This window comes from Triturus cristatus, chromosome 2_2 (genome assembly GCF_964204655.1).
Source record: "Triturus cristatus chromosome 2_2, aTriCri1.1, whole genome shotgun sequence".
Lineage (NCBI taxonomy): Eukaryota > Metazoa > Chordata > Amphibia > Caudata > Salamandridae > Triturus > Triturus cristatus.
Window position 1 is genome coordinate 63,089,443 of NC_140582.1, and position 27,491 is coordinate 63,116,933.

Sequence of the window (27,491 nt, forward strand, 5' to 3'; positions counted from 1 at the left end):
AGAAAATACAAACCTTGCGATATATGGTGACCGTGTTAGAAAATGAGAGAAAACATAAAATATGCTCTAGAAGCTTACATTTCTAGTAGAAGGAATTGCCGACAGCTGAGATTGGGGGCTTTAGGAATGTTCTGAATTCAAGCAAGAAAACCATATTCCATACAACAAGGGCAAGATCAGGGCATATAACAGTGAACACTGGAAGGCAAGGTCCTAGAGAGAGTAACAGACTGGGATAAGCAAAATCTCTGCTTTATGAGGATTAAGGTTGAGATGGCTACCATCTGAAAGTGGTATGGGCTGAGACAATATCCACACCAGGAGAAAAGGTTCATCTCCTTACAATCAGATAAAGTCATCATCACCCAGGAAATTCTTCACCCACAAGTAGCAGAGAAGGGCCCATGGTCTCAAATGAATATTTGAGAGGGCAGGGAGGATGGCTATATCTTAAGGAACGTTCCATGTACATGGTGGAATTGATGACTCAGAAGGAAGTAGTGCCACATTCTAAACTGTGATTTAAGAAGGAATAGGCCACTGATTCAAAGGCGGTACCCTGGCTACCTGCATTTCCAAGATACAAAAGGGAGTTTTCGACAGTGTTGAATGTAGCTGTAATTCCAAAGGGATCCTGCACCCACACCACTGGCATCAGCCTTCATCTAAGATTGTCAATTAGTGCCAGCACTATTCCTTCCATAAGGATAGGTCTAAAAGCTGTCCAGAATGATTGTGTACTGCTGCAATTGAAGAGGATATGCAGTTTTCAGACACTTTTCTGGATATGGTAAAAGTGAAAATTCACTGGGTCTAATGAATCTAATCTTGAATTCTTCAAGAAATGTTTAACTACTGCAGACTTAAAATTATTGGTGAGACTGAGAAAGCTGTTTGAACAGTGGTGTAGCTAGCCCTTTGGCCGCATATGGCGGTCCCTGGAGTTGGCCGCCCCTGGCCCATTGAAGAGCAGGGTGAGATTCCGCCGACTGCTGACTCGCGACGGACGTATTGTCAAGCGGGTGGGGTGCTGGCGATTGCTGCCCCATCATGGCAGGTAAGAGAGGGAGGAGGCCGCCGCCCCCAAAACTTGTGCCGCCCAAGGTGGATCGCTCCCCGCCCCACCCTTGCTACACCACTGTGTTTGAAGCTTTCGAGTGATGGCCATGTGCTAAGAAAAATAGAAGCAAATTTTGCGGCTGGAACACAACAACAGTGATGGGTTAGCACTGCCTAGCATCTAGTTAGATAAATTCCATGTATTGTAGTGATCCTCTATGGTCCTTGTTCTGCTACTTCTGTGTAGGCCCTTTAATAAGATACACTACCGTGCCCTGTTCTTCACCACACTTCCTGGCTGGTCCCTAGGGCAGGAAGAGGTGTCCAATGTCCTGGTGGTGGATCTGGGAAGATTCCGAATTGCAGGGCCATGGTGTCCCCATGACATGACATCTGGAGTCAGCTCTGCAGAGGTGAAAGTGTCAGTATTAAGCTCCTGTTGAATTAGGATAGTGGTGAGATGACTATGCAGGTTCAGCTCAGTAGGTTCATGACCCTGCTTCACATAACCCTACATTTTGCCTCATGGGGCAAGATCCGTTTGGAATAAAATGACATGATAAATGTTTGCAGGATGCTATGTGGGTTGTGGGTTTTTCTGTGGTTGTGGGTCTTTTCTACTAAACAGACAAACAGGAAACGGATGCCTTCAAAAGAGTATCAGCTGAAGGTGGTTGGAGAGAAAAAGGGAGTCAATGAAAAATGAGACACAAATCTCTTATGTATTCGCTTCTTTGAATATTCTAGTACTTGCCACTTTTCAAAAGTGGTTTTAGATCCCTTTTTGGGGGCAAACTGGCCCAATTTCAAGGATCATTTCTAATATGACGGTATCCTGCATGGGACTTTGTATGTCATAGACTTCCTTGCCTTTTGTTATTGGACCAACACAACTGTGTAAAATGGCATATCTGCTTCCATGATCTCTAAAGTCCCTTCTTTTGATGTACAGTACTTTTGGGTCGAGCAAAGGAGTAGCTCATACTCGATTTGCCATAAAACAGAGTTTGTGTCATATTTTACAATTGGTAGCAACCTATGAGGAAAGGACAGCTATCCATGGGCTGCTGGCAGTGGGGACATCCTAATGGGGTATTTTGTGTACACACTTAGGAACCCTTGATTTAGTACATCTGCAGAGGAGCCTTCAAAAGGAGAAAGTGGCAGTGCAGCATTCCAGGAGGGCTCCATATGAAGATGGAGACACAGGACCCCCACCCACCCACCGAATCCCCAAACCACCCGAATCTGAAGGCTCCGCATAACTCGCCCACTCTCAGACACCTAGTGGTGGCAATGAACTGTTGGACGTGGGAACACTTTGATAAATGTCATTAAATGTCACTTGTGAAACTGACAACAGACTCTGCCCACTAAAGTTCTTTCCCCAACTACCCTCTCCGTTCCCACACTCTAGCAGAGTCAGGAGTGTAATAAAGATGTATTGGTTAATTTAACATGTAACAACACGTTTATGGTATGCTTAGCATATTACTGGCATTGTTAAGTCTTTGTATCTGCCTGATCTGGTGTGTCTATGTGTGTATTGTTGAGTGACTGAGTGTGTCTGAGCACATGTGTGGGAGGTTCATGTGTGTTTATGTCTGTGGGCATGTGATATTTTTGTTTGTCTCTATTGGCCCGATTCGAGTTTGACGGTGCAGCGGTGGGACTGCCCCACCGCCGCACCGCCATACCCGCGTGAGAACTGCCTGCCGTATAATTACTTTTTGGGTAATTTAGCAGGCGTTTCTTTTGCCGTTCCTACGGCAGTGTCTGTAAAATAGGCACCACAATGGTAACGTCAAAGGAAGTTCCAGCAGAGCATGGACTATGAAGTCCATGCTGTGTTGGAACTGGGGGTGCTTGCACACATGGGACACATTTTCTGCCCTCCTGGGTGCATCCACATGGAGTGAGGCACGAGGGGGCCTACAGGGCCCCCTTCCTCTCCTCACTGCCACTGTTTTGATGAAGTAAAGACCTCCATGAAATCAGTGGCGGTGAGGAAAGTCGTAATATGCTTTGCGGGACCGCTATTGATGCCTCTTCATCGCCGTGCTACCGCCAGGTAACGGCAGTTCCCTGATGGAGTCAGCTGTCCCAGGGCAGCACGACCGGCATAGCCGTAATGTGGCGGTTGGAGACCGCCACTGCCGCCTCACCATGAGTCTTGTGGTCCGAGGACTGCCAGACTGCCCTGAGTGTATGTTGGTATACCTGGGTGTGTGCGCAAATGTGTGTGTGTGTGTGTGCACACAAGTCTGTATATATGTGTATGCATTTATTTGTGTCCGCATGCTGGGCATGTGTCAGTGCTGAATGTGTGTTTGTAGCTTCATGACTGGAGTAGGTGTGTTTTTTGTGAGTTAGCAAGTGATCACATTTACCAGTACCACGTGTTCTCTGCAGCTTGGCAGTCGCAAGGTGTGTTCGAGAGTGGGTGACAGCAAAAAGATCTTCAGGTGTGACAAAAGGCTGCAAGGAAATGTGCAAGAGTTATGATGCTGAAGTCCTAGGTTTTTGCCTCTTGGCAGGAAAAAGCTTTTCTTTCTTTGGATGACAAGCACAAACCTTCAGGAGAGGGATGACAGAACCTCCCAGATGAAGGTAAATCAGTAAAGAGAGACTTTGGCCTCGAAGAGCTGTAGGGTGAAGTAATGCAGTTATTTCCCAATATTTTCTGTCTTCAATTTCGTGGACCCATAGCGCCGCAAACGCCCTCACAGGAGAGAGAAATTGTAGATCATTTACTGTACGAAGGTGCAGCGTACATAACTGCAATATTATTGCTGATGGAAAGTAAACAAAATGCAAACACTTTGCTGCCGTAACAGATGACTACACTGTGCTTTGTGCCCTCCTCTGACATCATATCCTGTTTCAGCGATTACACGTACTTCATAAAATGGCGAACAGCCCAGGTCAGATGAAAGCATGAAAGTGGGTCAAACATAAGAGTGTGCCGGATTGGTTAAATGCCGCAAATGAATCATCGACAACAAGTGAGAAAAAACACATTTTACCTTTGTGAAAAGTGTCTTCCCCTTCAAGTGACCACCGCGCAGGGAGAAACGGTGGCACTGCGCTTGCAGAACGTTTTGTATCTGTGTCTTTAAGAATCGCAGTGATTTAAAGTGCAACTCGTGCAGTGTCTTTTGGCCCCTTGTTCTCAGACTTAGCACTGATTGTGAGGAATGAGGCTTCTATCACCTCCCTTGATTCAACTTCCTGTTGAATTCAGTGTTCTGAAGGACAGACCAAAACTGAGCTGTGAACACGGATAATTTTGAATCAGTGCTTTCGAAATAGATAGACATCTAGGGCCGTTGATCGAGGAACTAAGTTTGTAAAAATTGGATTTGAAAAAATGTGCCGAACGAGGAACTAAGTTTGTAAAAAGAGGATGTGAAAAAAGACATTGTATTTCCTTTTGTATATAAGTTTGTGTTTTGCAATCAAGCAGACCTTATCTACTATTCCGTCATCTTTCCCCAATGGTCTGGCAGGCCCAAGCCAAACCCTTGGCGCCCATGCACGGAAGGAACTGACAGTCTGTTCTCTTTCATTTCTTCACACTGGCGAGTTTCCCACCGCGGCAATAGATCTGCTACGCTTCACCAATGTCCCCGACACCCAAAGGCCGCAGACCAAGGAGTTTCCTGGTGACCAACTTTGGAGAAAGACATTTTTTCTCCAAAAAGTTGGACGGGCCGGCTGCTGTTGGCCTGCGCGGCATGTTGATGAGGTCGCCCCTCTTGGCGCTCCTTCAACTCTCCGCTGTGTGCCAGGGCCAGGCTGTGCTCCTTTCAGCCTCAAAGACTTGTATCCAACTTGAGGGGAGAGTTTGAACGATGGCTTTTATCAGACAAACACACAAAACCCTTCTTGTTGTCCATGGAGATGTTTGTGGTGGTCGCCTCAGTTGGCATGCTCCCCACAGAGAGAACTGTGCATCGTTCTTCAGACGGAAAGTTGTGCCCCTGGAAGTGTGGGCAGTGCCCATCCTGGAAGGGTGATCTATCACATGCCTGTGGTCATGAGCCCGTGTGATGTTTTCCACTTTTAGCAGAATTACCTTTGCAGACAAGCACATAGAACTTATTGCATATCATGTGGAAATAGACATTTTGCTATTGGGATTGAAACAGAACGCGGGGACCTTTCCATCTTTTTTTCCAACGGTTTTATTTGAAATATATCGAAACAAGTTGTGATGTCATAAAGACTTTTCATTGATACGCTCCAGTTGGTCAGTACCAGGTGTTATTACAACATAAGATGACTCTTCCAAACCGATCATATACAATCCTTTAAAAAAAAACATGTTTTTAAATATTCACATCCTGCCATCTCTTTAGCCAAAAAGTTTTAGAAAGTTCATGCCTTGACCCCAATAGACTTCCCTGATATGTTTAACTATCCACTGTCGAGCTTAATCCCTATCAAAGTTGGCATTAATTTGTTCACTCTTCTATCACTGCTGACTTCCACCATCATTAAATATTCTGTCTTAAGGAATGGAAGGATGTACTTGCAAGTCCAACGCATTGTGGTAAACTTGCAGGAATACAGTTGGGTCAAATACTAAAGTTCATGTTTATGTTTTTTTTGTTCTTATGTATGGAGTGCAATATCCATTCGGAAAACTAAAGATGAGCGAGCCAATGAAAGCTCAAGCCAGGCTCGAGCTTGATGCCTGGTTGAGGCTCAGCTCGAGCTAAACGTTCACAGGAGGCGATGGGGACTAGTGCTACAGCTGCCGACCATGTATCATCAAGGGCAGCTCCTCCGTAATGGCGGAGGAGCGTCGCCCCACTGAGTCAGTCAGCGGAAAATAAAATGATAGTATAACAATATTATAATTTTTTTCCCACTGACTGATTGAGCCAGGGAGTTAAGGGTGTGGTGGGGCCGGGTATGGTAGGGTGGAGAGGGTAGTGTGCACTGTAAAGTGCGCATGTCGGTTTAGCTGGCGGTCTCAGGTCGGCCAAACAGACATGCTCACATAGGTTTCTCCAACCAGCTGTGTTGCACAGCCGAGTTGAAGAAACACTGCAGGCACTAAGGCGCTTTCTGATCGGTAAATGAGGTTCCTCAGACAAACCCCGGCGCTGCTCTCAAGCTATGAGAGCAGGATCTGGATTGGGGGTGCTAGTGCTGATGTCCCAGGGAGTGCTGGGACACTCAGAAGTACAGATGAGCACCGATGCATCGGCCGCAGGGCTTGTACCTTTTTTAAAAATTCATTCTCCCTTACCCCCCCCCCCACTGGAGTTTTGTGGTGGCCGCCACTGTGTATGATGTGCACCCCTGTTTGAATACCGGCTTCTATTTGGCATCTTTTGAATTCCAGTAAATCTCCACGTGCCAAAAAATATAAAATGTGTAAATATAAAATTTGTAACATAGTCTGTGTTTGTTGTGAAGTGCTTGTCTTTGTACGAGGTTTGCGCTTTGTAAAGTTGCTCAAAATAAAATGTGGATTCCGCCTGTCTAATCTAATACTCCAAGAATTACGGACAAGCATTAACCATTGATGCTAGAAAGTGATGCACATCTAGAGGCTGAATTGCACAGTGTGAAGATGGAAAAATCTGGTTTTCATTCCAGCTTCTCCCCCTTCTGCTTGACTTCAGTTTTTTATCAACCTCTTAATAGCCCTACTGATCTATTCTATTTTTTTAAAACCCATGATTCCCCCTCCTGCTTTACTGCCATTTTAATCAAACCACTTACACCCCCTCCTGTTTTACTCCTGTCTATTTTACAAACCCCATACTCCCCCTCCTATTTTACTTCCTTTTTAGATCAAAGCCTATCACACAGTGCAACTGTCTGGTTGGTAAAGACTTCTTGGGGACATTCTGAAAGCTGACCTACATATGCATTCCGTCCAATGCTTACCATTGGCTTTGTGGTTTCTAACTCACATTTGCTTGCCTTTTATTTGCTGGCTTTATGTGTTTTAGGCTGACCAGCATGTATTTGTCCCTCCTGTGCTGCATAGCCTGTTTACTGTACTCTTCCTTGAGTGCTTGCTTCCCGTCCTTTACATTTTGTTCGTATCTTGTCACATTCGCTGTGCATTCAAAGACAGAGGTCAAATATCAGGCTTTGTCTTCCAAGGGAGCTTGGCGTTTACTTTTCTTTATCTGATTTCAAAGAGGATTTATATGACAATTTCAGGCTGTTTAAGGAAAGACTTTTTTCTAGCACACAACAAAATGTATATATCTGTAAATGACTACAAATATTTCCGAATATATCAGAATTCGTAAAGCATAAATGAAGCATATTTTTTAAATTCTGAGGTGTGCTGGAAACAAATATTTTAATACAATCAAAACAAACCAATACACTAGGTGATGCCATTTCCACACAATATCATTTGTGTGCTGTACAGTTTTATCAGTAAAACTGTATGTCTGTGCAAATGTAGTGGTCATTTCAATTGGAAACGTGTTGTCTGTAATGGCAGTGCACTACTACACCATACATACTCCACTCTACGCCACTTCACTCTACACAACTCTTCGCCACTCTATGCCACTCTACGCCTCTCTACACCCCTCCACTCTACGACACTCTATGCCACTCCATAACATTCTGTGCTTCTATACTCTTCACTGCACCACTCTTCACCACTCCTCTACACCGCTCTACTCAACTCTACTCTGTGTCACTATACTCTACTCAACTCCATTCTACGCCACTCTACTCCACTCTTCTCCACTCCACTCAATGCCATTCCACTCTACTCTACTCCACTCTTCTACACACTGCTCTACTCCCCTCTACGGCACTCCAGTCTATGCCACTCTACTCCACTTCAGTCTAATCCATTCTATGCACTACACTCTATGCCACTCGAAGTTACTCTGCAACAGTCCACTCTATGACACTCCTGTCACTCTACTCCACCCCACTCTACGCTACTCCACTTTATGACTGTCTACTCTATGCCACTCTGCGCCACTCCACCCTATGACTCTCTGCACCATTCTACTTTAGAACACTCTATGTCACTCCTCTTATACCGCTCCACTCTATACAACTCTACTCTACTACACTCCGTGCCACCCTACTCTAGTCTATGGCACTCCACTCTATAACACTTTACTCTATATGCTACGCAATTCTACTCCACTCCACTCTATGAAATTTTAGTCCACTCTATGCCACTTAACTTTAGGCAACTTTAATCCGCTCTACGCCACTTCACTATATGCCACTCCACCAAACTCCACTCTAAGACACTTCACTCCAAAACATTATATGCCACTCTATGCCACTTTACTCCACTCTACACCACTGCAGTCTATGACACTTTATACCACTCTATGCCACTTAACTCTAGACCACTGTACTGCACTCTACGCCACTTCACTCTACACCGCTCCACTCTATGACACTCCACTCTACGACACCGCACTGTATGACACTCCACTCTATGACACTGCACTCTACTCCACTTTACTTCACTCTATGTCACTCCACTCTACGATAATGTACTCAAATCTGTGCCAGTTCACTCTATGACACACTATACTACTCAATGCCACTTAATTCTAGACTACTCTACTCTACGCCACTTCACTCTGTCACTCCACTCGATGAAATTTTACTCCACTCTACATTAATCCACGTCACTCAACGTTAAGATACTTTACTCCACTATATGCCCCTCCACTTTGTGCCGCTCCACTCTACGACCCTCCGCTCTATGACATTTCACTCTACGCCACTCCTCGCTACTCTATAAAACCCATGCCACTCTATGTCACTCCACACCACTCTATGCCACTCCACTCTATACCAGTCTATGCCGCTCTACCCTACTCCACTCTGTGCCATTCTACTTCACTCTATGCCACTCTACTCTACTCCACTCTATGACACTTTACTCCCTTTATGACACTTTGCTTCATTCTATGACACTTTACTTCACTCTATGTCACTCCACAACACTCCTCTCTATCCCACTCCACTCTGTTCCACTCCACTCTGCACCACTCCACTACTCTCCACTCTATGATACTCCGATCTATGCTACTCCACTCTATGTCACTCTACTCTACCACACTGTACTCCGCTCTATGCCACTCCACTCTACGGCACTCTACTCCACTCTATGTGACTCCCTCTACACCACTCCATGCCCCTTGAATCCACTCTATGCCTCTCCACTCCACTCTACTCAATGACTCACTACTCCATTCTACTCAATTAATCCAGTCTACACCTCTCCACTCTACGCTACTCTATTCTACCCCACTCTATGACACTCTATGCCACTACGGTCTACTCCACAACACTCCACTCTACGTCACCCCACGACACTCCATGACACTCCTCTCCAATTCACTCCATGCGACTCCACAACCTTCCACTCCTTTCTATGCCACTCCACAACACTCAACGCCGCTCCACTCTACGACACTCTACTCCACTCAGACCTATTGGCTTTGCCAGTGATTGTTTAACAAACCACTTACTTCTCATGAACACCTGTTTTTTTTGTTTTACAAACCCCTATCCACTTCCTGCATTATTCCCTTTTTACAAACCCCTACTCCTCCCCCTTCTGTACTCCTCCCACTTCCCACTTTAATCCCATTTTTCTCACAAACACCTTACTCCTGACTCCTTCTTTACTCCCTTTTTTACAAACCCCTTACTCACCCTCACCAACCATGCTGTCCCTACATACCACCCCCTTTTCCCGTCTTACCTTTTTATCACCCTGATCTCTCCTTTCTCTACATTTACTTTTTTCGTGTAAATGGTATTTTGCTATTTAACATTTCTCTTAAAGGAAGTGCCGAAAGCCTGTTTTTTTCAGGCTGACTTTCTTAATTGGAGAAAGTCGCCAAAATGACAGATTACCTATTTAACCATAAACACAACTATCGGCTAGCTGGAAAGCAGGTTATGGGTATTTATCAGTCTGCATTGATGTTAGCAACTCTTTCAAATGCTGACCTTTACAATTCCAGAGGAAGGCATGCAGCATTAACTATCTTCACAGCAGCTGGTATTCTGATCAGTTCTGGGCACCAACTCAGAAAACAAATGAAACATTTGCCCATTGGCCACTTAGGGTGCACAGTGCTTGTTCTTTAAAGGAGCAAGTATCTGGGCACCCATTTCAGCATTATGTGTGTGAATAGTCTGACAGCCTGGCAGGAGAAGAAAATAGTTTCTGCTCACACTAAGCCATTTAATAAAGAGTCACAAAGGCCAAATGCGAGCTGTTCACAATTCCTAAATCTTACTAAACTAACTTCCCACCTTCTGTAACACAGGTAACGTTACTTACATAACTCAAGTCCTAACCTGTTGGGGGAAATCAGATACAGGTGAAAGTTTTGTATTTGGGTATTTCTGTATGGTCTTTAACATTGAGGTGCATATGTTTGTAGTCTACGTTATGAGATGCTGAGGCCATGTCACTTCATGCTTCAAAGGCTACCCATCATCCTACGGCGACATTAAAGGTGCGCAGCTCCCAAGCCTTTTTGCGCGGCTGCACATATAATGGCGCTGCAGGGCTCGTCGCCATAGCCCGGTGGCTGTTTTCAGAGAACCTGGTGAACATAGTTACAGAAGCTAACAGAAAAGACTAACCTTTGTCCCTTGAAGGGCCAGCAGACCAGATTTAATAAGATTCGCAAAATGCAATCCTGCGCGAAAACCAGCTCTGTTGCCAGACTGAAAAATGTACCAGTCATATTTATCATGTGACATGCAGCAATGACTTTAGTACACACATGCAAATATGCTATTCTTGTCTGTCGCAAAAGGACATTTAAGCCCATATTTACAAAACTCTCATGCAACGCAGCACAGCGCAGCAACTTTGGGCGCAGAGATATGGCTCTCTTCTCCCCCTAATGCTGGTGCAGAATTTTGCTGCCCAGCACCATGCACACACCTTTGCGCCATAGTGCAAAGATGTCTGCGTGAGTCTAGCATAGGGTTTGTACTGGAAGGGTGCTATGCTTAGACTGACTTTACAACTTCTACTTTATGTGTGTGCTGTACCATGCAGTGCACATGCAAAGTCAGAAAGGAACAGAGAAATGAAAGCATTTCTTTTTTAGTGCCTGCTTTCAAGTGGTGTTAATTTTTGGTGCAAATCTTGTCTACAATTGTTAATAGATAGGGTTTTGCGACAAAAAACATGGATGCTACCAGAGGGAAACCTATGTACCACCAATGGAACGCCCCCTTGACGCAGAGTAACGCAAAGCAGCGCTTCAAAATGGCTTGCGGTACTTTTTCTTACAAACCAACGCAAATACCAAATTGCGTTGATTTTTAATTCCCCAAAAAGATTTTGCATTGGGTCTGCATTATGAAAGTAATGCAAAGACAGCACAACACTTTTGTAAATCTGGGCCTTAGAATTGATATCGAAGACTATCATGCCCTTTTCCTTGTGACGTTTGACTTCGAATCATCTCCTCTCACATAAAAATATCTTAAAGTTGCCAACCGCCTAAGTACATTGCATAACATGCACTTTTTGCAATTGTTACTTGAATTACGCTTAAGAAAATAATTTATTGTCACTTGCACCAAGTTATCCCCATTCTTTTCACCTGTTTTCTTATCTACTAAGTATTTTTTATAAATGTCCTCCCATTCACCAACACAAAGGCTCTTCTCCGGGATGGCAAGTTATGGTTTCATGGTCATCAACATACTATACTTTGCTCCAAGTGTGGAGCCTTTAGAAAGCACAATTAAAGATTTGGGCATTTACACTTAGCATTCGTCTCTGCATCTGGAAGGAAGGTGTCTAACTAATCAGCTAGACTCCTTGACAATCATGTTTTAGTTAAGAGTTTTGTATGGCTAGCGCCACATCGCCAGATCATCTCTCAGGCTGTGGACCTTATCCAGTTAGAGCTCCAACGCAGTCAGCCACTCATTCACATCTCTGTCCACTATACAGTCTGTCTTCTTTGGCTGCCTCCAGTCTGTCTTTGGCTGCTTCCAGTCTGTCTTCTTTGGCTGCTTCCACTGTATGGCTTTGTGTCTTGCCAGGATCATTCCTCATGCCGTTGTGCAGAATTACATGTGTTTCCTTCTAGGATGCAAGACCAACATTCAGTGTTTGAGTTTCAGTTTTGCATTAGCGCCCCCTGCTTTCTGTATGGCAAGGATCACTTGGTCCCAAACCTAACTATCAGGCATGTTCAGCTTATATGCAGGAGGACAGCCCCCCTCTGATTTACATGACACATCATGTTATATGTTGCACAGGGGTAAGATACACTCTATGTAGGTATTTATGTATATGTAGTGAAATTGTGGGTTACTGGACACTCTACAGGTGTATTGTAACATTGTATTCCAGTCAGTGACTGTCAGTGGGTTGTCACAGTCTCTATCCCGCTTGGTCTGGCCAGTAGGTCTTGACACAGGCAGCTTGAACATATTGCTCTATATAGTGTAGACAATAAGCATCCCCCATGGTTCAAGACTATCAATGTCCCCACTGTGTTAGATTCTGGTGGTCTGCCAGGGAATGGCACAGACGTAGACTATGCCGTCCTGGTCAGTCTTGTGTGCAGGAGGAAGTATTCTGTCCAAGTACAATATTGTGGCTTGGTCTCCTCAAATGTGTGCTGTGTGCCTCTGTTGTACAAGACACACGTGGTTGGATATCCATGATTAATCCAGCCTGCAGCTCTGGCACCTGGGAGCAGGTTTTTGAACTTGTGGGGCCTGCCCAATGGAGCATGCGCAGAAAATGGCGTCCTGCTTACTACTGGCCTAGAAAACTAGTCCTACATGTGCGCCATCAGTGAAATCAAATAGGTGGTCTTTCTGCCCTGTCGTGGAAAGGGACATGTACTGGGGATCCGCAGCACCATATCATCCCTTCAAAAGCTCCCTCTCTCTTTCGTGTGTCTCAGTCACCCAGCCTGGTAGGTGTTGTATCTCAGATGCCATATACTAAGACCATATCCGGTACTCACATTCCAACATGGTCATGTGATAGGTGTAGTGCTTCAGTTTAATTCTAAGTCACTTTCCCGCCCTCGCCAGTGATGCCAGTATGCTATCTTAATTCTAGAAGACCCTCTGTGGAAGCACGATTAACACACCGGGAAAGACATTTTGGCATTATGGGACTATAACCGTTTTTATCAGGGGCACTCTGCCCATTATGGAAAGCAGCAGTTTCGACCAGAACTCCATTATTGTTGTGATCACCCTATTAAAATTCATCGGAATACCTCAGTTGTGGGACACCAAGGTACCTGAGCCGCGTGATCTGCCACTTTTCAATTCCGGATAGATTATCCACTCCATGAGTGCACACGCCCAGAGAGAACAGCTTAGATTTAATCCCATTAGTGTGTAGACCAAACATGCTGCCAAACCCATTGAGGATCTGAAGGATCCACTGGAAGAACTCTCTGTTGCCAAACCCATTAAGGATCTGAAGGATCACTGGAATGATTCTCTGTTGCCCAACCCATTGAGGATCTGAAGGATCCACTGGAAGGATTCTCTGTTGCCAAACCTGTTGAGGATCTGAAGGATCGCTTGAATGATTCTGCTGGATCCCTCAGATATATTAGTTTGTTGTCGGCATACAACGATACCACCCGTTCTAACCCCCCATACTTCCAAAGGGTAACCGTGTGCATCTCTTTGATGTGCCACGTTCCATAGTCCAGCAGTCAAAGATATATTTACCTGTCCTGCCATGTAAAAGCGGCCTTCAATAGAGAAGGCGCACCCACTTCAGCAAGGAAGGGCCTATTTTCACTTGCCATTAGTTGGCCACGCCATTTAGTGCTGTTCTCAAGGAAAATGTTGGCGCAAAATCACTGTCATTCCCGTCACTCAGTTTTATCAGAGCACCTGTGTAAAAATCTGGGCCTCAGTGAAATGCCCGTTGGAAGAAGCCTGCAATCTTCAAAGAGGGATGTATTAGTAACTGTAGCATGTGTGGGGCCTTCAAGGAGAGTTATCAGATCACAAGAGCAGTACTGAACTGTAAGTAAGATGTGTGATGTCTCCGTTGTTGATCGAGAACCAAGGCCTGGACGCTCACGCAGGATTCCTTGGTGAGAGCACATTCTGTGATCCTGGGCAAATGATTGCATCTTTCTGTGGATCAGTTTCCGCGTGTTTCAGTCTGTGGAGCATTCCTGCATATTATGCTTCCAGGTACACCATAAACTTTCATGTGGGAACTTTTCTGTTTATGAGAAAAATGCACTTGAGCGTGCCATTTTATTAAAGCGAAATGGCAGGTTGAGGCCGAAGGAGGCGCCACTCTGGAGTGTTTTATTCCTGGTAATGAAAAGAGTCCCTGGGTGGCTCGGATTTAAAAGCTGACTGTCAGTGTGAGGGCTCAAAACACACACTCCAGAGTGCTCGTTTAATACTGTAAGAGTGCGGCTGCGGACTGGCGCCTGATGACGCTGCCCAGATAGATGTGCCCGGCGCAGCGGAGGGCTGGTAGGGCGCAGAGGTTGGCATGGAGACTTCTTGCTTTCGTCCTCTCCGAGTGAGGGGTTTTATTTGCACAGGTGGCTGACGGATCCTCTGGGAAGCGAAGAACCTTCCCTCTGAGGTCTGACCCAATCGTCTCCCCAGCCAGCTTGTGATGAATGGGGTGAGAAACGGCTGGGTACAAACGACTCCCGTGCCAAGGGGGCACTCTGTTCCCACATTCACTTGCCCCCTCCTGGGGCCGCCTTGCCCTCTCTGACGCGGGCAAGCATAAAGATGGCACGGGGGAAGCAGTAATCAGCTGTTATTGCTCTCGCACTCATGCTTTCGGTGCAGTGCTACTAGTGGTGCAGCAGGTGCAGTGGCACCGGAGCCCAGGATTAGGAGCGGGCCTCGCCACCTTAATTATGCGAGATTCTCAGAGGCTTATTTACAAGCCCCTTGCGCCGCCGGTGCGTCACGTTTTCCCAATCTAAAAGTGACGCACCGGCGGCGCAAGGGGCTTGTAAATAAGCCTCCCAGTTCTTATATGGGTGCCGCATGTCCTTGCGTGTGTTAGGACGGGCACTACCCCTGCTACGCCTCTGACTTACGTGTTAGCACTCTACCACATTTCTGAGGTCATACCTAATGATCCATCCTCAGAAGACAGGGGTGTAGGATCCTCACAAACAGAAAAATGCAGGGTCTCTAGGGCACGTGTGTTTTTATTGCAGCACATCTTGTACCATGCACAGGGCCATTGAAATTGTGCGGCACAGGAGGACCAAATAATGCAGCAGGGTTGACTAAATTATGCAGCAAGAACAAAAAAAATGATCATTATGCGGGGTACTGCGACACATTTCGTGATAATATCATTTTAATTTTTTGTCATTTTTACACAAGTTGACACTGTCTGGACAAAGGGTTTCACCTCATTAGTACCAGTCAACGCCCATTTATAGCGATAAACAACTGAAAGATGATTAGTCAGCCTTTGCGAATAGTGAACCCCTCCCAGACGAGTGAGAGCCCTGTGAGCTCCCCCGCCGCTAGCATGTACCCATCCTTCCCTTGTGGCAACACATGGGCCTTTGATGGTACAAAATGGCAGCAGTTTTATTCACATAACATGATCAAGCAAAGCCGTTCAAAATTATACCCAAGCATCATACAGCATTATTGCCAAACTGTCGGGAGATGCAGTTGTCAATTCAGTCCCCAACAGCACCTCCTGACTGCACCGCGAGCAAAAGCCCTATTTCAGCATGGGTCTAGCACACCCTGCGACCTCTAGGCTACACCTAGCTGATGTGGGTGGCCCTTGTACCTAAACCGGGCCGCAAGTACTGTGTCCGCCCGCTGCTGACCCCCTGCTGACCAACAGCCTGCTCCCCATGCCCCACGGGCGCGCACTTGAGCGGCCCCTCCGTTGGCTATTGCGCTCCCTCTGCGGTCCCTCGGTGCTGTCTCCAACACACTGCCTGTGTTTTTTCGACCTCAGGCATCTCCCCCACCTGCTCCCCTCCATTCTCTTCTAGTTGAAGCCTAGCAGCTCAAGAGCCCCCACCAATGTTGAGGAGGGACAGGCCCACGCCTACGTCCATCATGTGAACCCCGTCAGTTTTGCAATATCCTTGTGTTTTGAGATTGATGAGCCCTTGCCTCACAAAACCACACCCATTGGCTCTGCACCTGTTGGAGGTGGTAATGTTCAACCTCTTCATTGACCTTTCTTCTGCTGCGGTATCCAAAGCCCCACTCCATTTGAAGCACGGTATGGTCTCAGACGATACCAGCTCTGCTGGTTTAGTGAGTTCTGGGGACCGCTGTCAGTCCAGCTATCATGGCCCGATTCAATCCCTACACCCCAGGTTGGCTACGGCGTTCCCCCTAGTGCACTACTATTGCATCAGGCTTCCCTTCTTGCCTCACTGAATATTGAACAGTAGGCATTCGGTGTTCCCATCGTAGCCTGACTTGCCCATCCAGGAGACTGCAGTGTTGCGCAGCCACATTCTCTCATGATTCTTTCATGCCGCCACCCACCGCTGTGCCCCGGCAATGAACGTATGGCCCAGTATCCATACCTTGCATGACCGGAGGGACCTATCATGAGAAAAACAACTCAGCTTAAGTCAGGCCAGATGTAGCCCCGGAATGCCCCCGATGCCCACTGGCCTATCTGTTTGATGCGCTCTGCTTTCAGGCCATTGGCTACAGCTGTTGTTGCGGCAGCTATGGGGAATTAGTGTGGCGTGATAACCCCTAATAGCCATCTTAAGGACTGCATTAAATTAGAAGTGGCTGAGGTTTGATCATCATGCTAGAAAAGCAGCTGGTCGGCCTGGACGTCGCTCTTTAGGTAGTTACACATGAAGCAGACGGGGCAGAATTCACTGTCTTCCAAGCCGTGCCAACATGTGTGCTTGCCTCTGCCCTCCTGGTCTGTTTTTGATCTTGTCATGGAACTGTCCTCAATGTGCAGGTTCCCCCTTTCAAGCATGCTATCCCCGGGTTGAATTTGGTAGAGGCTGCCAGTTCGCTGACCCTGTATGCCCCAAAGAAGGCAAGGGAGAAGGCTGCCCTAAAAAGCAGTAGCTCATGTCTGTGTGCAGATGCTCTGGAGCTCTCTTAGTATTTTCCGCAAGGTGCTAAAACATATGGGGGCATCTCCCACCTCATTGCCTTGGTTGGAGGCGCTCCCTTCCTATCATGGCTGCCATACAATAAGAGGTACTGGCAGGGTGGCTGTTACCTGCTAATTTTACATAATAGGAAACTGCGCTAATATGAGTTTGTGACTAGGATTTTGTTTTTCTCCTTAAAAATGCCTACTTTTTAAATCCTCTATGTCCCTACTGGAGACTTTGCCAAACTCTCAAGCACCAGTTATGGCCTTAAATGTCTCCCAGCATTTATGATATTTGGTTGCTGTCTTGGGGTCTAGGGCATTTTCCACCAGTATGGTCCAATCGGGTCTACCAGGTTCCTGAGTTCTCGTGGTACCGCCATTATGTCAAGACCTGCATGCAGTGCCAGATTCCTGAAATTCTGCCACTGAAAACGAGACACTGCATCAGCACCTGCATTTTCCACACCCGGAATATGCCTGGCCCTGACTGCAATATCAGCCCTGAGCTGACAGCCCACCTAATGCCTTAGCAAGTGGACACTATTTGGCAATGCTCTGTCCCTAGATTCAAAGTGTGAACCACCGCATGATTGTCGACTCATAAAGTATTTGCTTGTTAGTGAGCCACTCTTCCCATATGGAGAGTGCGCGGCTAGGATGGGAAAGATATCCAGCACCATCAATGTTTTGGTGATCCCCTTCTCATGTCAGCATGCCGGCCAGCCACCCATGCCAAGCCGAGGATAGCCTTGAAGGCGTCACCCCCAGCTGCATTGGTAAACAGCTCCAGCTGCCCTGCAGACACCCAGGGTTCCCACCAGATAAAGGTCCCATTGAAATCGGCTAGGAATGTTGCCCATCGCCAGAGATCCTCCTTCACCCTTTGTGTCAGTCTGACCCTGTGCTGCCTCCTTGTCATCCCTCTTGTTAACCATGCCAAACGTCTGGCAAATGGCCTTCCTGCTGGTAATACACGGTTGGCGAAGTTGACCTTGCCTAGCACCTGCTGCATCTATCCCAGTATAGATCTTCTCTTACCCAGAAGTTTCGCTATTATTTGTTTTAGTACATCTACTTTTGCTGATGGCAGCCTGCACCGGCCATGCATGGTGTCTAACTTGATGCCCAAGAATGACAGTTGCGTGGTTGGGCCCTCTGTTTTCTCCTGAGCCAGCGGCACCCCAAGCTCATCTACTAATGCCACAAACTTCCCCAACAGATCAGCACGCTCACCAGATCCTGGTTTGCCAATGAACAAAAAGTAATTGAGGTAGTGGATCGGCCCCCCCTGCCGGGTGACATTCCCCCAATACCCACTCTAGAAAACTGCTAAAGGCCTTAAAATAGGTGCAGGAAATCACACAGCCCATCCACAAGCAACTGTCGTGATAGTATCAGTCCTCTAGCTTGAAGCCCAGCAAATGATAGCTTTCTGGGTGCACCGGTAGTAGGTGGAATGCTGATTCAATGTCGGCCTTAGCTAGCAGGGCCCCTTTTCCTATTGTCTTGATCTTGTCTATGGAGTCATATATTGTGGCATTGGACACTAAACAACTATCCTGATCCAGCCAGTCATTGACTGAATCCCCCACTGGGTGTGACAAATGGTGGATCAGTCTAAACTGACCTGGCTCTTTCTTGGGTACAAGTCCTAACTGTGATACAACAAAATTGCTGCAAGGAGGTAGCAGCACGCTCCTCACCATGCTGTTGCCTGTCTAACAAAAGGCACGCTGGGGAAAAAGCAATCCCTAAAGGATCTGCATGGGCAACATGCTCCCTCACTGGCCAATGCCCGCTGAATTAACTGGATCCTGGGTCAGTACTGGCAGCGCGCTCATCAACATGCCGTTGCCTGCCACATTAAGGTCGATCCTGGGGTCAGAAAGGGCAGTGTGCGCCTCCACATGCAGTGAGACCAAAGGCAAACCCTTCTCTCACTGCCCGAAATGTAAAGCGGGCGCCATCACAAAACCAGTAATGGGCTATTACTACACCACTGTCCATTGCAGTCTCAGCTCAGCCAGATCTGTGCAGCAGCTCCTCCGATTGTGCTCCTCCTGGTGTTGCGCGGCAAAGTGCTCAGTTGGTGCATCTGGTCCTGTTCCAATGACGAGGCTGCCCAAGAGCGAAGGCTTATCCAATGGTGAAGGCTCACGACCTTCTCGGGGACCCCCCTGCCCTTATAACCTGATGGCGATCCACGGGGAGCCCCAGCTGATTGGTCCCTTTAAACCAAGCTGACTAATCAGGCGCCCTGATTTTTTCCTGGGCTGTGTGCCTTCCCGCTTGTGGTTTCCCCCCCCCCATTCCCCCAGTAGGGGTTTGTCGCGGGCCTCTCAGCGGCCGGGCTGGGTCCTCCTCCGGCCCACGTGCTTTCCACTGTGGGTCACATGTGTTGCTGTGTTTATAGTAACATTTGTTGTATTTAAGCAAGAAACAAAATTACTTTTGTTAAAATATGGAAACTATGCACAGATGATGGATTATGTGGCAAATGCGACAAATCTGTAATTATGTAAAAACGCCATGTCTGCAGAATTTCAAAATTAAAGTGGTTCTGACCATGTGCCAGTCATACCTTAAAGGTTCATTTGTCAGCTGTTAGATGTGAGCCTCTGTTTCTTTCAGTGGTGTTGTTCTGAACAAAGGCAGTTCTGTAAATTTAACAACGTATTAGGTCATTGACAGGCATCACCAACATACCTTGCCAAGAAACCATATTGTAAAGAGTAAATACCGGATTTGACTTTGGATTAGTTACTGTACATTGGTTTGGAGGTGTAGAGAAGGTCCAGATGTTCGTGGGTGAGGGAGGTGGGACGCCATATATTGTGCTTTTTAACAATATATTTGGACAAGGTAAGAGAGGAAGGTACCAAGGGAAGTAGGGAGGGTGTCAGAATGAGAGGTATTTGTTTAAATGTTTGTATGGGGTGGGTATGCTGAGGTGGATAAGGAGTATGGCCGGAGTAAAACTTTCATTGTATCCAGAGTGTGGATACATTGACATTGTGTTGTTGTTAAAGCTCACAAATGTAATTGCTTGTGGGTGTTCCCAAACTTCCAAGTCATTCCCACCCTGGAGTTCCCTTTCCGCCTCCGTTATCAAATATTTACTTATACAAAATCTATACATGATTACATCTTTTTTCGGGTCTAAAAATCACTGTTTGTGAATGTCAAATATGGTTATACACTCACAAAAATGCTATTTGTGCATGTAATGTAAAGTTACACACACAAATAGTTTTGAGAATAGGGACTCTTGTTTACTCCTACGATCCAAGTGAATTTCTGACTTCTGGGGATTAAAATAAATCTTCAGGTGCTGTTAGGGAAATGTTTGCATTGCAGATTTGCATAAAAACTCCTGCTCCTCTATATTTAACCTTGCAAACTGTCTATAGTTTAGAATTTTGTAGAAGTAAGTTTTGCAGTTTTGTCCACTTGTACATCCACCTTTTTTTTCTTCACCCGTAGTATACAAATGCCTGGGTGGAAAGCTCAGGTCTACAGGGTTGCTTCACAACTTGTTTTTCACTACGGGGCTTGTAACTCCCATTATGGGCCAATTGTAACGAGGCCATATAAAATAATGCATGGACTGGAAACACATACAGTTGTGGCTGGTGTTGTTGCAAACACACACTTACTTGAGTTGTGCACAGCTTGGATGTTGGATGCTTGGATGTTGACTTGGTAGTTAGGGAGGAAATGGAACCCCCTAATGAGTATGTCACAGCTTTTGTGAAGAAGACAGTGCTCGAAATAAGGTGGTCTTCCAAGGTCATGATTTGTCTGAATCCCAAAGAGGAGAGATGAGCATAAAATATCAAAGAAGCATTGATCTGGTATCATGGGGAGATTCAATAATACGTTTTTCATATAAAGCACTCTGAGGAAAGATTGCTTGACTAATATCATGGTAAAAAATGTAGAGCTGCAAAAACACCTCATCCGCTACATCGCTCGCCTCTATATTGTCAAAGTAAGTATGTTACTACTGTTCTTACCACCACAACAATTTAGCGAGCCTTACCTTGCGAAGTAGTAGTTTTGTTGCTGTTAGTTTGATGTAAAGGAGACCATTTTTTGTATGGTACAACACATGCAGTATAGTGGTGGTATACACAAGGAAAAGATCTGTGTACTTACCATTACCTGTAATTGTAGACATGATACATTTATCATCTGGTGAATGTTTGTGAGGTGTGTTTGCTGTTGAGGCGAGTGGAGAATCTTTGTTTCTGATGATTGGGAGTTTGAGGTTTGTGGTGTATGTCACTGTCAGGTGTACACTGATGTCCAGAGACTTGAACATTCTCTCCAGTTTTAGAAGGTGTTCATGAGACTATTGAAGCCAGGATGTGAATATGTGTTCCCTCTTTCAGCTGAAGAACAAATTCATGAAAAAATTGCCGCGAGATGCAGAAGCCTCCAACGTGCTTGTGGGTGAGGTGGACTTCCTTGAAAGCCCGTTTATTGCGTTCGTCCGGCTACAGCAGGCTGTCATGCTGGGATCTCTGACCGAAGTCCCTGTGCCCACAAGGTAGGAAAATCTGGTTAGGTATATCGAGGTATGAGCAAAAACTTTCCAGAAATAAATTGCGTACATGCATAGTTCCATAGTTTTTAGTACTTCTTTCTGTGAAGGAGACTCCTGTAGTTTTCAAGTGCATGCCTTATAACTGGCCAAGTTTCTGACAATCGCCTTCTAACTCAACCTGTTTTGCTTTGAGCAGAAGTGTAACTGGAATATGTTTTGCCTCTTGCATTGATATGGTTTCTCAAAAATGTTCAGTCAAAATGCACAATTGTTTTCATCCCTGAATTGTATTTTTCCGTTTCCCCATAAATCTATTGTTTCCAGTATATAAAATGTACTTTTACAGTGGGCATAGAGTCAGCTCCCCCCTCATGATTTGGACTGTTTTGTTGTAGAAGTCTTCTTCAAGTAATTATGACACTGTTCCTTACAAGGTCCAATTAGGTTTCAATTATTTAAACCAGAGCTCAAGCCCTAGTAGCTGCAGCACTGAAAAGGCAGGCTTAATTTAGGAGAAATGTGCAAAGCATACATCCGTACCAAAACAGTTAAAACAGTTAAAAAGTCGAAAACACATCACAATATAATTCATTAATCAATAGGTACAGCAGTCATCTAGCGACATTTAACTTACAGGCCCTGGGTACACTGAGTACCATATACTTGGAACTTATAGGTAAGGCATATATGCCAATCAGGGATTAGCCAATTCTACATGTTTGTATGGATCAGAATACATACACTGTGTGCTGGATGGCAGCAGCCCAATGTCCAGAGCCCAAACACCAACAGTGACATCCAGAAAAAAGTGGGGAGCAGATGACCACACAAACGGACATTTTCTCATGCATGTGTTTTCATAGTACTGCCAAAATGCATTAGTAAAGCCAATAGTTTATTCTTTTACATGCAAGACCTATTGGCTCTATCAGTGCTTGTTTTTTCTTGACCTTGGGTGTAATGAAATGAAAGACTCTGCTGCCACCCACACTTTGTTTTGGAATAAGGTAAGGACATGTTTTCATCAGTTAAGCTCAAACCTCAAGCATAATATATATATTTTTTTTCACTAAGATAAGGCCAGGATTCTGATTACCCTCCTAAGTATTCAGCAGACTGCATTTTATTACAAAGTTAAACGTTTGTCTGTCTTTAGTCCTGTATTTGAACAGGCATATTAAAAGTGAATATATTTCCAGTGGCGTAGCTGGGAGGGGAGGGTAGGGGAGCGGTCCACCCCGGGCGGCACTGTGTTTTGGGGCGGCGGGAGTCATGTCTAATGACTACCACCATCCCCCCGCCCGAGAACAAGTCGTCTGTTGGCCGCCACACCTTCCCCCCTAAACAAGTCATCTGACAACCCCCCTTACTTGCACCCGGGCCGCCCCAGGTAGCAGTACGGCTAGCTACGCCTCTGTATATTTGTATAAGTCCAAGAATACACCACTTGCAAGCAGCAAGCCCTTTACTCGCGGAGCCACCTTGCGGCATCAAGTTATGTATGTGTCAACTGACATTTCTGAAATGTTATTGTATTGCTTATTCTTCAGTCATTGAAGGTCTTACCTTTCCAAAGTCTGTGCTGTGTGTTGTTTCGAGAGTAATAAAACAGACTGGAGCCACGAGGCTGCCAATAGAAAACTCACAATAATATCAGGTTTGCTCTGAAAAGATAATGCAACAATGCATACGTTCATTTATGTATTTTAAATTTTGTTGTTCTCCGACCAAAGTTGAGTCATGATTGCACAGTTGGAAGGCTCATTAACCTTGATAGGGAGCCTGAAGATTCCTTCCCTGCGATGCGTCTGTTGAAAGTCCAATTAAAAGAAGTCCCAAGGGGGCCAAAGAGTTGAGACGATGGCGTCACTGGCGCTCATCAGGGAGCAGCAGATTCACACTTACAGTGACTTACAAATAAACTGAGTAACTTCGTAACAAATTCTAGGCCCTATTTGCAACCTGTATTTTGTAGTACATAAAGCAGTAATACTCACATTCTACACAATGCAATTCACAAACCTTTAGCTAGAGACCACCCCATGTGCCTCTCCTATCTTTTCTGTGCAGTGAAGTCCACCATGGCGGTGGAGATCTCCACACAGGTACACAAATTAATAGTAAATGTGGATGGACTAAGGGGAGAGGTGGGAAAATGGGGAATGGGTAAAGCTAAAAAACCGTAACAGAAAAGAGTAAGACATTTACAATTCACAAAATACACTTCTAAAACTACTGCAGCCCTAAAGGTGTCATAACGGGCTCAGATGTACCCCGGCTCAGTCTTGTAAGGCAAGCACCACACACGGCCAACCATTGGTATTGAAAAAGACTTCATAGAAAAGAAGTGAGCCGCAAATTAATATAACGTACCATGACAATGTTAAAAAAATTAACTTATTTCAACATTCAAAATTATATATGTATATTTTTTAAGTGATAACAAAATATATATATGTATGTATATAGTTATATATAGAATTATTGACTAATTTGAAGAAAAATGTAATGAAACACTTAGGGCTCGATTTACAAAGGTACTTACGAGTGTGGAGTCTCCGCACTCGTGGTGGAGTCTCTGCACTTGGGACGGAAATTGTTCTGCCCCAATTGCAGAGTCTCCGCTACGAGTGCGGAGACTCTGCACGTATAACTTTACTACACGTAAATATCTGCATGATTGGGCCCTTTATTCAAAAGTAAACTTTGAAACTTTAAAAACATTTTTTAACGGTTTTTAAATTGATTAAATATATTATTTTTAACCAGGTTTACTAAATATTAAATAAAAATAAATTTGTTAGTGATGGTGAGTAATGTTTGTATTTATTGTTTAAAAATAAATATTGATAAATTGAATTTGTATATTTAAATTATGTTATAGTTTAATACAGAGTTACTGTGTTATGCTGTACAATTTTCTTTTAATATAAGTTAACAGTGCACATTTCAAATTAATTTATAATATAGAATCAAATATTTTGATAAATGTTTTAGAGAATCATAAACGTTAATAATTTTCCCTACACTTTCCAATAGGGAGGTCTCCACCCCAATAGCAGATATCTCCACCAACAGGTGAAAAGTGAATAGAAGTAACTGTACACTCATGTTGTAGGAAGCTTCTCCTCTTCATTTAAGGGGCGGAGACTTGTAAGTATACCATTAGGTGTAAATTTCCACTCTGAAATGGTGAGTAAAAAAGAAAAGGAAAGTTACATCTAAGGTGCCGATTCCGATCCGGGTTGGAAAGTACTCCGACCGAGCCGGATCCGGAGTGTTTTCCGACCGAGACGGAGTCTTGCAGTCTGACCGAGCGAGTACGATGCGGCCGTATGCTGCCGGACTCGGTTCGGTCGGACTCCCATAGAAGTCAATGGGAGCCGGTCGTACGACGCGTACATGGGCTCTCATTGACTGAATGGGTACGTCTCGCGCAAGGGCGCCCCCTACAGTGGGTACGCGTAGGTGCCATCCGCACCGTACATGCCTGTGTTGGGGGGACGCTTGGGTCTCCCCCTGTGTCTGAGTCGTAGGGCTGCGGGTGACAAACGCGGACCCCCAAAGGCAACCACCCAAACAATTTGCGCGCCGGACACTCCGGCTCGCACAGGCTCTCCGACGTGTGCATCGTACTGGCTCAGTTGTGAATCGCATCCATTGCACGCCACGGTTAGCTTACGACCGAGATGAAAGGAGCGGTTTGGACCCGGAAACGACTCGGTTGGTGAATTTCATGTAGCTCGCATCGTACTTGCTCGCTCGTACAGCTGTACGAGTTGGGCAGAAAACACGCGTATGGCTCGTAGTTTTTCCGGCCGGATCGCGTTCGGTGCCCTTCCGACCCGGATTGGAATCGGCCCCTAAGTGTCGGAGAAAATATACACATCAGTAAATATACTTTGTATATTTTCCTTTGTGAATCAGGCTTACAATTCGTACTGTGGTAATGTTATGCAGGGCTCAGACCTACGAAAAGTTCCAAATGTACAGAATTATTGAGATAGCTGCCTTTGTCATCCTTCACAGCAACACATTTTAGATATATGTGTTAGAAATTGGGTTGTGGGTTGACTGGGATGTGAGCCCTGGTCAAGCAGCAACCACAATCCTTGTCAGGGTAAGGCATCAGCAAACCCCAAATTAACCTGTTTTCACCCTCTGGTAGCTTGCAACAAAACAGTAAACGTTAACTTGAAGGCAATGGATAAAGTGCTTGTGCAACACTTCAAACTGTGAAAACACCACACAAAAAGATCCCACACCAAGTTTAGAAAAATATTATCTATTTTATTAAATAAAACAAGACAAAAATACAATCCGGAAACCGAAGCTAATGAATTTTAAAGTTTTAAGTTAAAATAGTGCCAAAAAGCACAAAGCGCTAACAAGGGATACCTGGTCGTGCCTGACCGGTACAAAGTCACAAGTTCAGGCCGACAGCCATGGACAAAGTACCTTCAATCCTCATTGCAGAGCATTGCATGGATCTGAGGCAAGAAGCATGTTGAATCGATGCGTCAGTTCCGAGATGCAGCGAAGCTGCAGTGCGCAATCCTATGCATCGTTTTGTGATGTGAAGTCCGAGCATCAAGGATGCGGTACACAGCTGAGGAGATGGGTCGGTTCCGAGGGGCTGTGAGGCTGCGATACGGAGGCCGGCTTTGAGCTGCCGTTAATGAGAGGTGAAAGGACCTGAGTCCGAAATGCGCCACACCATTGGCTTTCTGTCGGTTTCGAAGATGCGATGTTGATGGGGACCTTCTGCCCTGGGCACACTCCATGCAGCAGTGGTGATTCGTCGGTTCTGCTCAAGGATGCGCTGCACAGCCTAGGAAATGTGTCGCTTTAGCTCGTGGATGGGCAGCTCAGCAGATGAGATGTGTCGCTTCCGCTAGTAAGCACCTTAGGCCCATTTCCAAGGGTCCAGGACTGGGGTGTCACCACTTGGCAGGGTAGACTCACTGATAGCAGAGTCCAGGTGCATTTGCAAGGTTGTTGGAAGCCTGTTATGTCCCTGAGGTTTTAGATCAGAAGGTCCGCCAGCTAGTCTTTGGAGTCACTCTTTGTTCTGGGTTCAAAAGATGCAGGTCCAGTCCTTTTCGCCCAGGCAAGAGGGCAGTAGGTAGCACAGCAAAGCAGGAGTCTAGCAAAATAGCAGTACAGCACAGTGGCAGTCCTTTCAGTAGCACAACAGTCCTTCTTCCTGACAGAGTATCCACAGGTCTAGAAGTGCACTGACGTGGTGGTGTCTGAAATCCACTACTTATACTCAGTGGTGCCTTTGAAGTGTGGGAGACTTCAAAGTGCTGCAATCCCACTAGTAGCATTTAATTTACAGGCCCTGGTCAAATGTAGTACACTGTTCTAGCGAGTTATAAGTAAATTAAATATGCCAGTTGGTTTCTTAGCCAATTCTATCATGTATTAAGGATAGAGGACAAGTATTTTTTTTAATAAACAAGTTTTTATTGTTTTAAACAGTACAACAACAGAAACAGTCTGGCATTCCGAAGCAGTACCACACAGCAATACAGTAGAAAGCACACCCCTTTCCCACCCGCCCCCAAGAGCTCTCCTCCACCCTCCAAACCACCCTACTAAAGTATGTTGCCTAGCCATTTCCCCCAAACTTTTCGGTATTTCTTGGGGCAACCTCGTGCCTTATAGAGAGTCCGCTCCTGCGCCGCGCACCAGTCCACCCCAGCACCCCACTTAGCCACACTTGGCGGCAGCGGTTGCTTCCATGCCGCTGCAATGTCGCGCTTGGCCACCATCAAG

The 27,491-nt window shown here is 45.6% G+C and overlaps 1 protein-coding gene across 8 annotated transcripts in view; it reads left to right on the forward strand.

Moving 5' to 3' along the window:
- SLC4A4 (solute carrier family 4 member 4) overlaps positions 1-27,491 on the forward strand; it is a 739,594-nt gene that overhangs the window by 565,759 nt on the left and 146,344 nt on the right. For all 8 annotated transcript variants that reach the window (XM_085641000.1, XM_085640999.1, XM_085641004.1 and 5 more), the window contains exon 8: positions 21,556-21,713. In XM_085641000.1, coding sequence (XP_085497126.1) covers positions 21,556-21,713 — 158 coding nt within the window. The remainder of the gene's footprint in view (positions 1-21,555; positions 21,714-27,491) is intronic.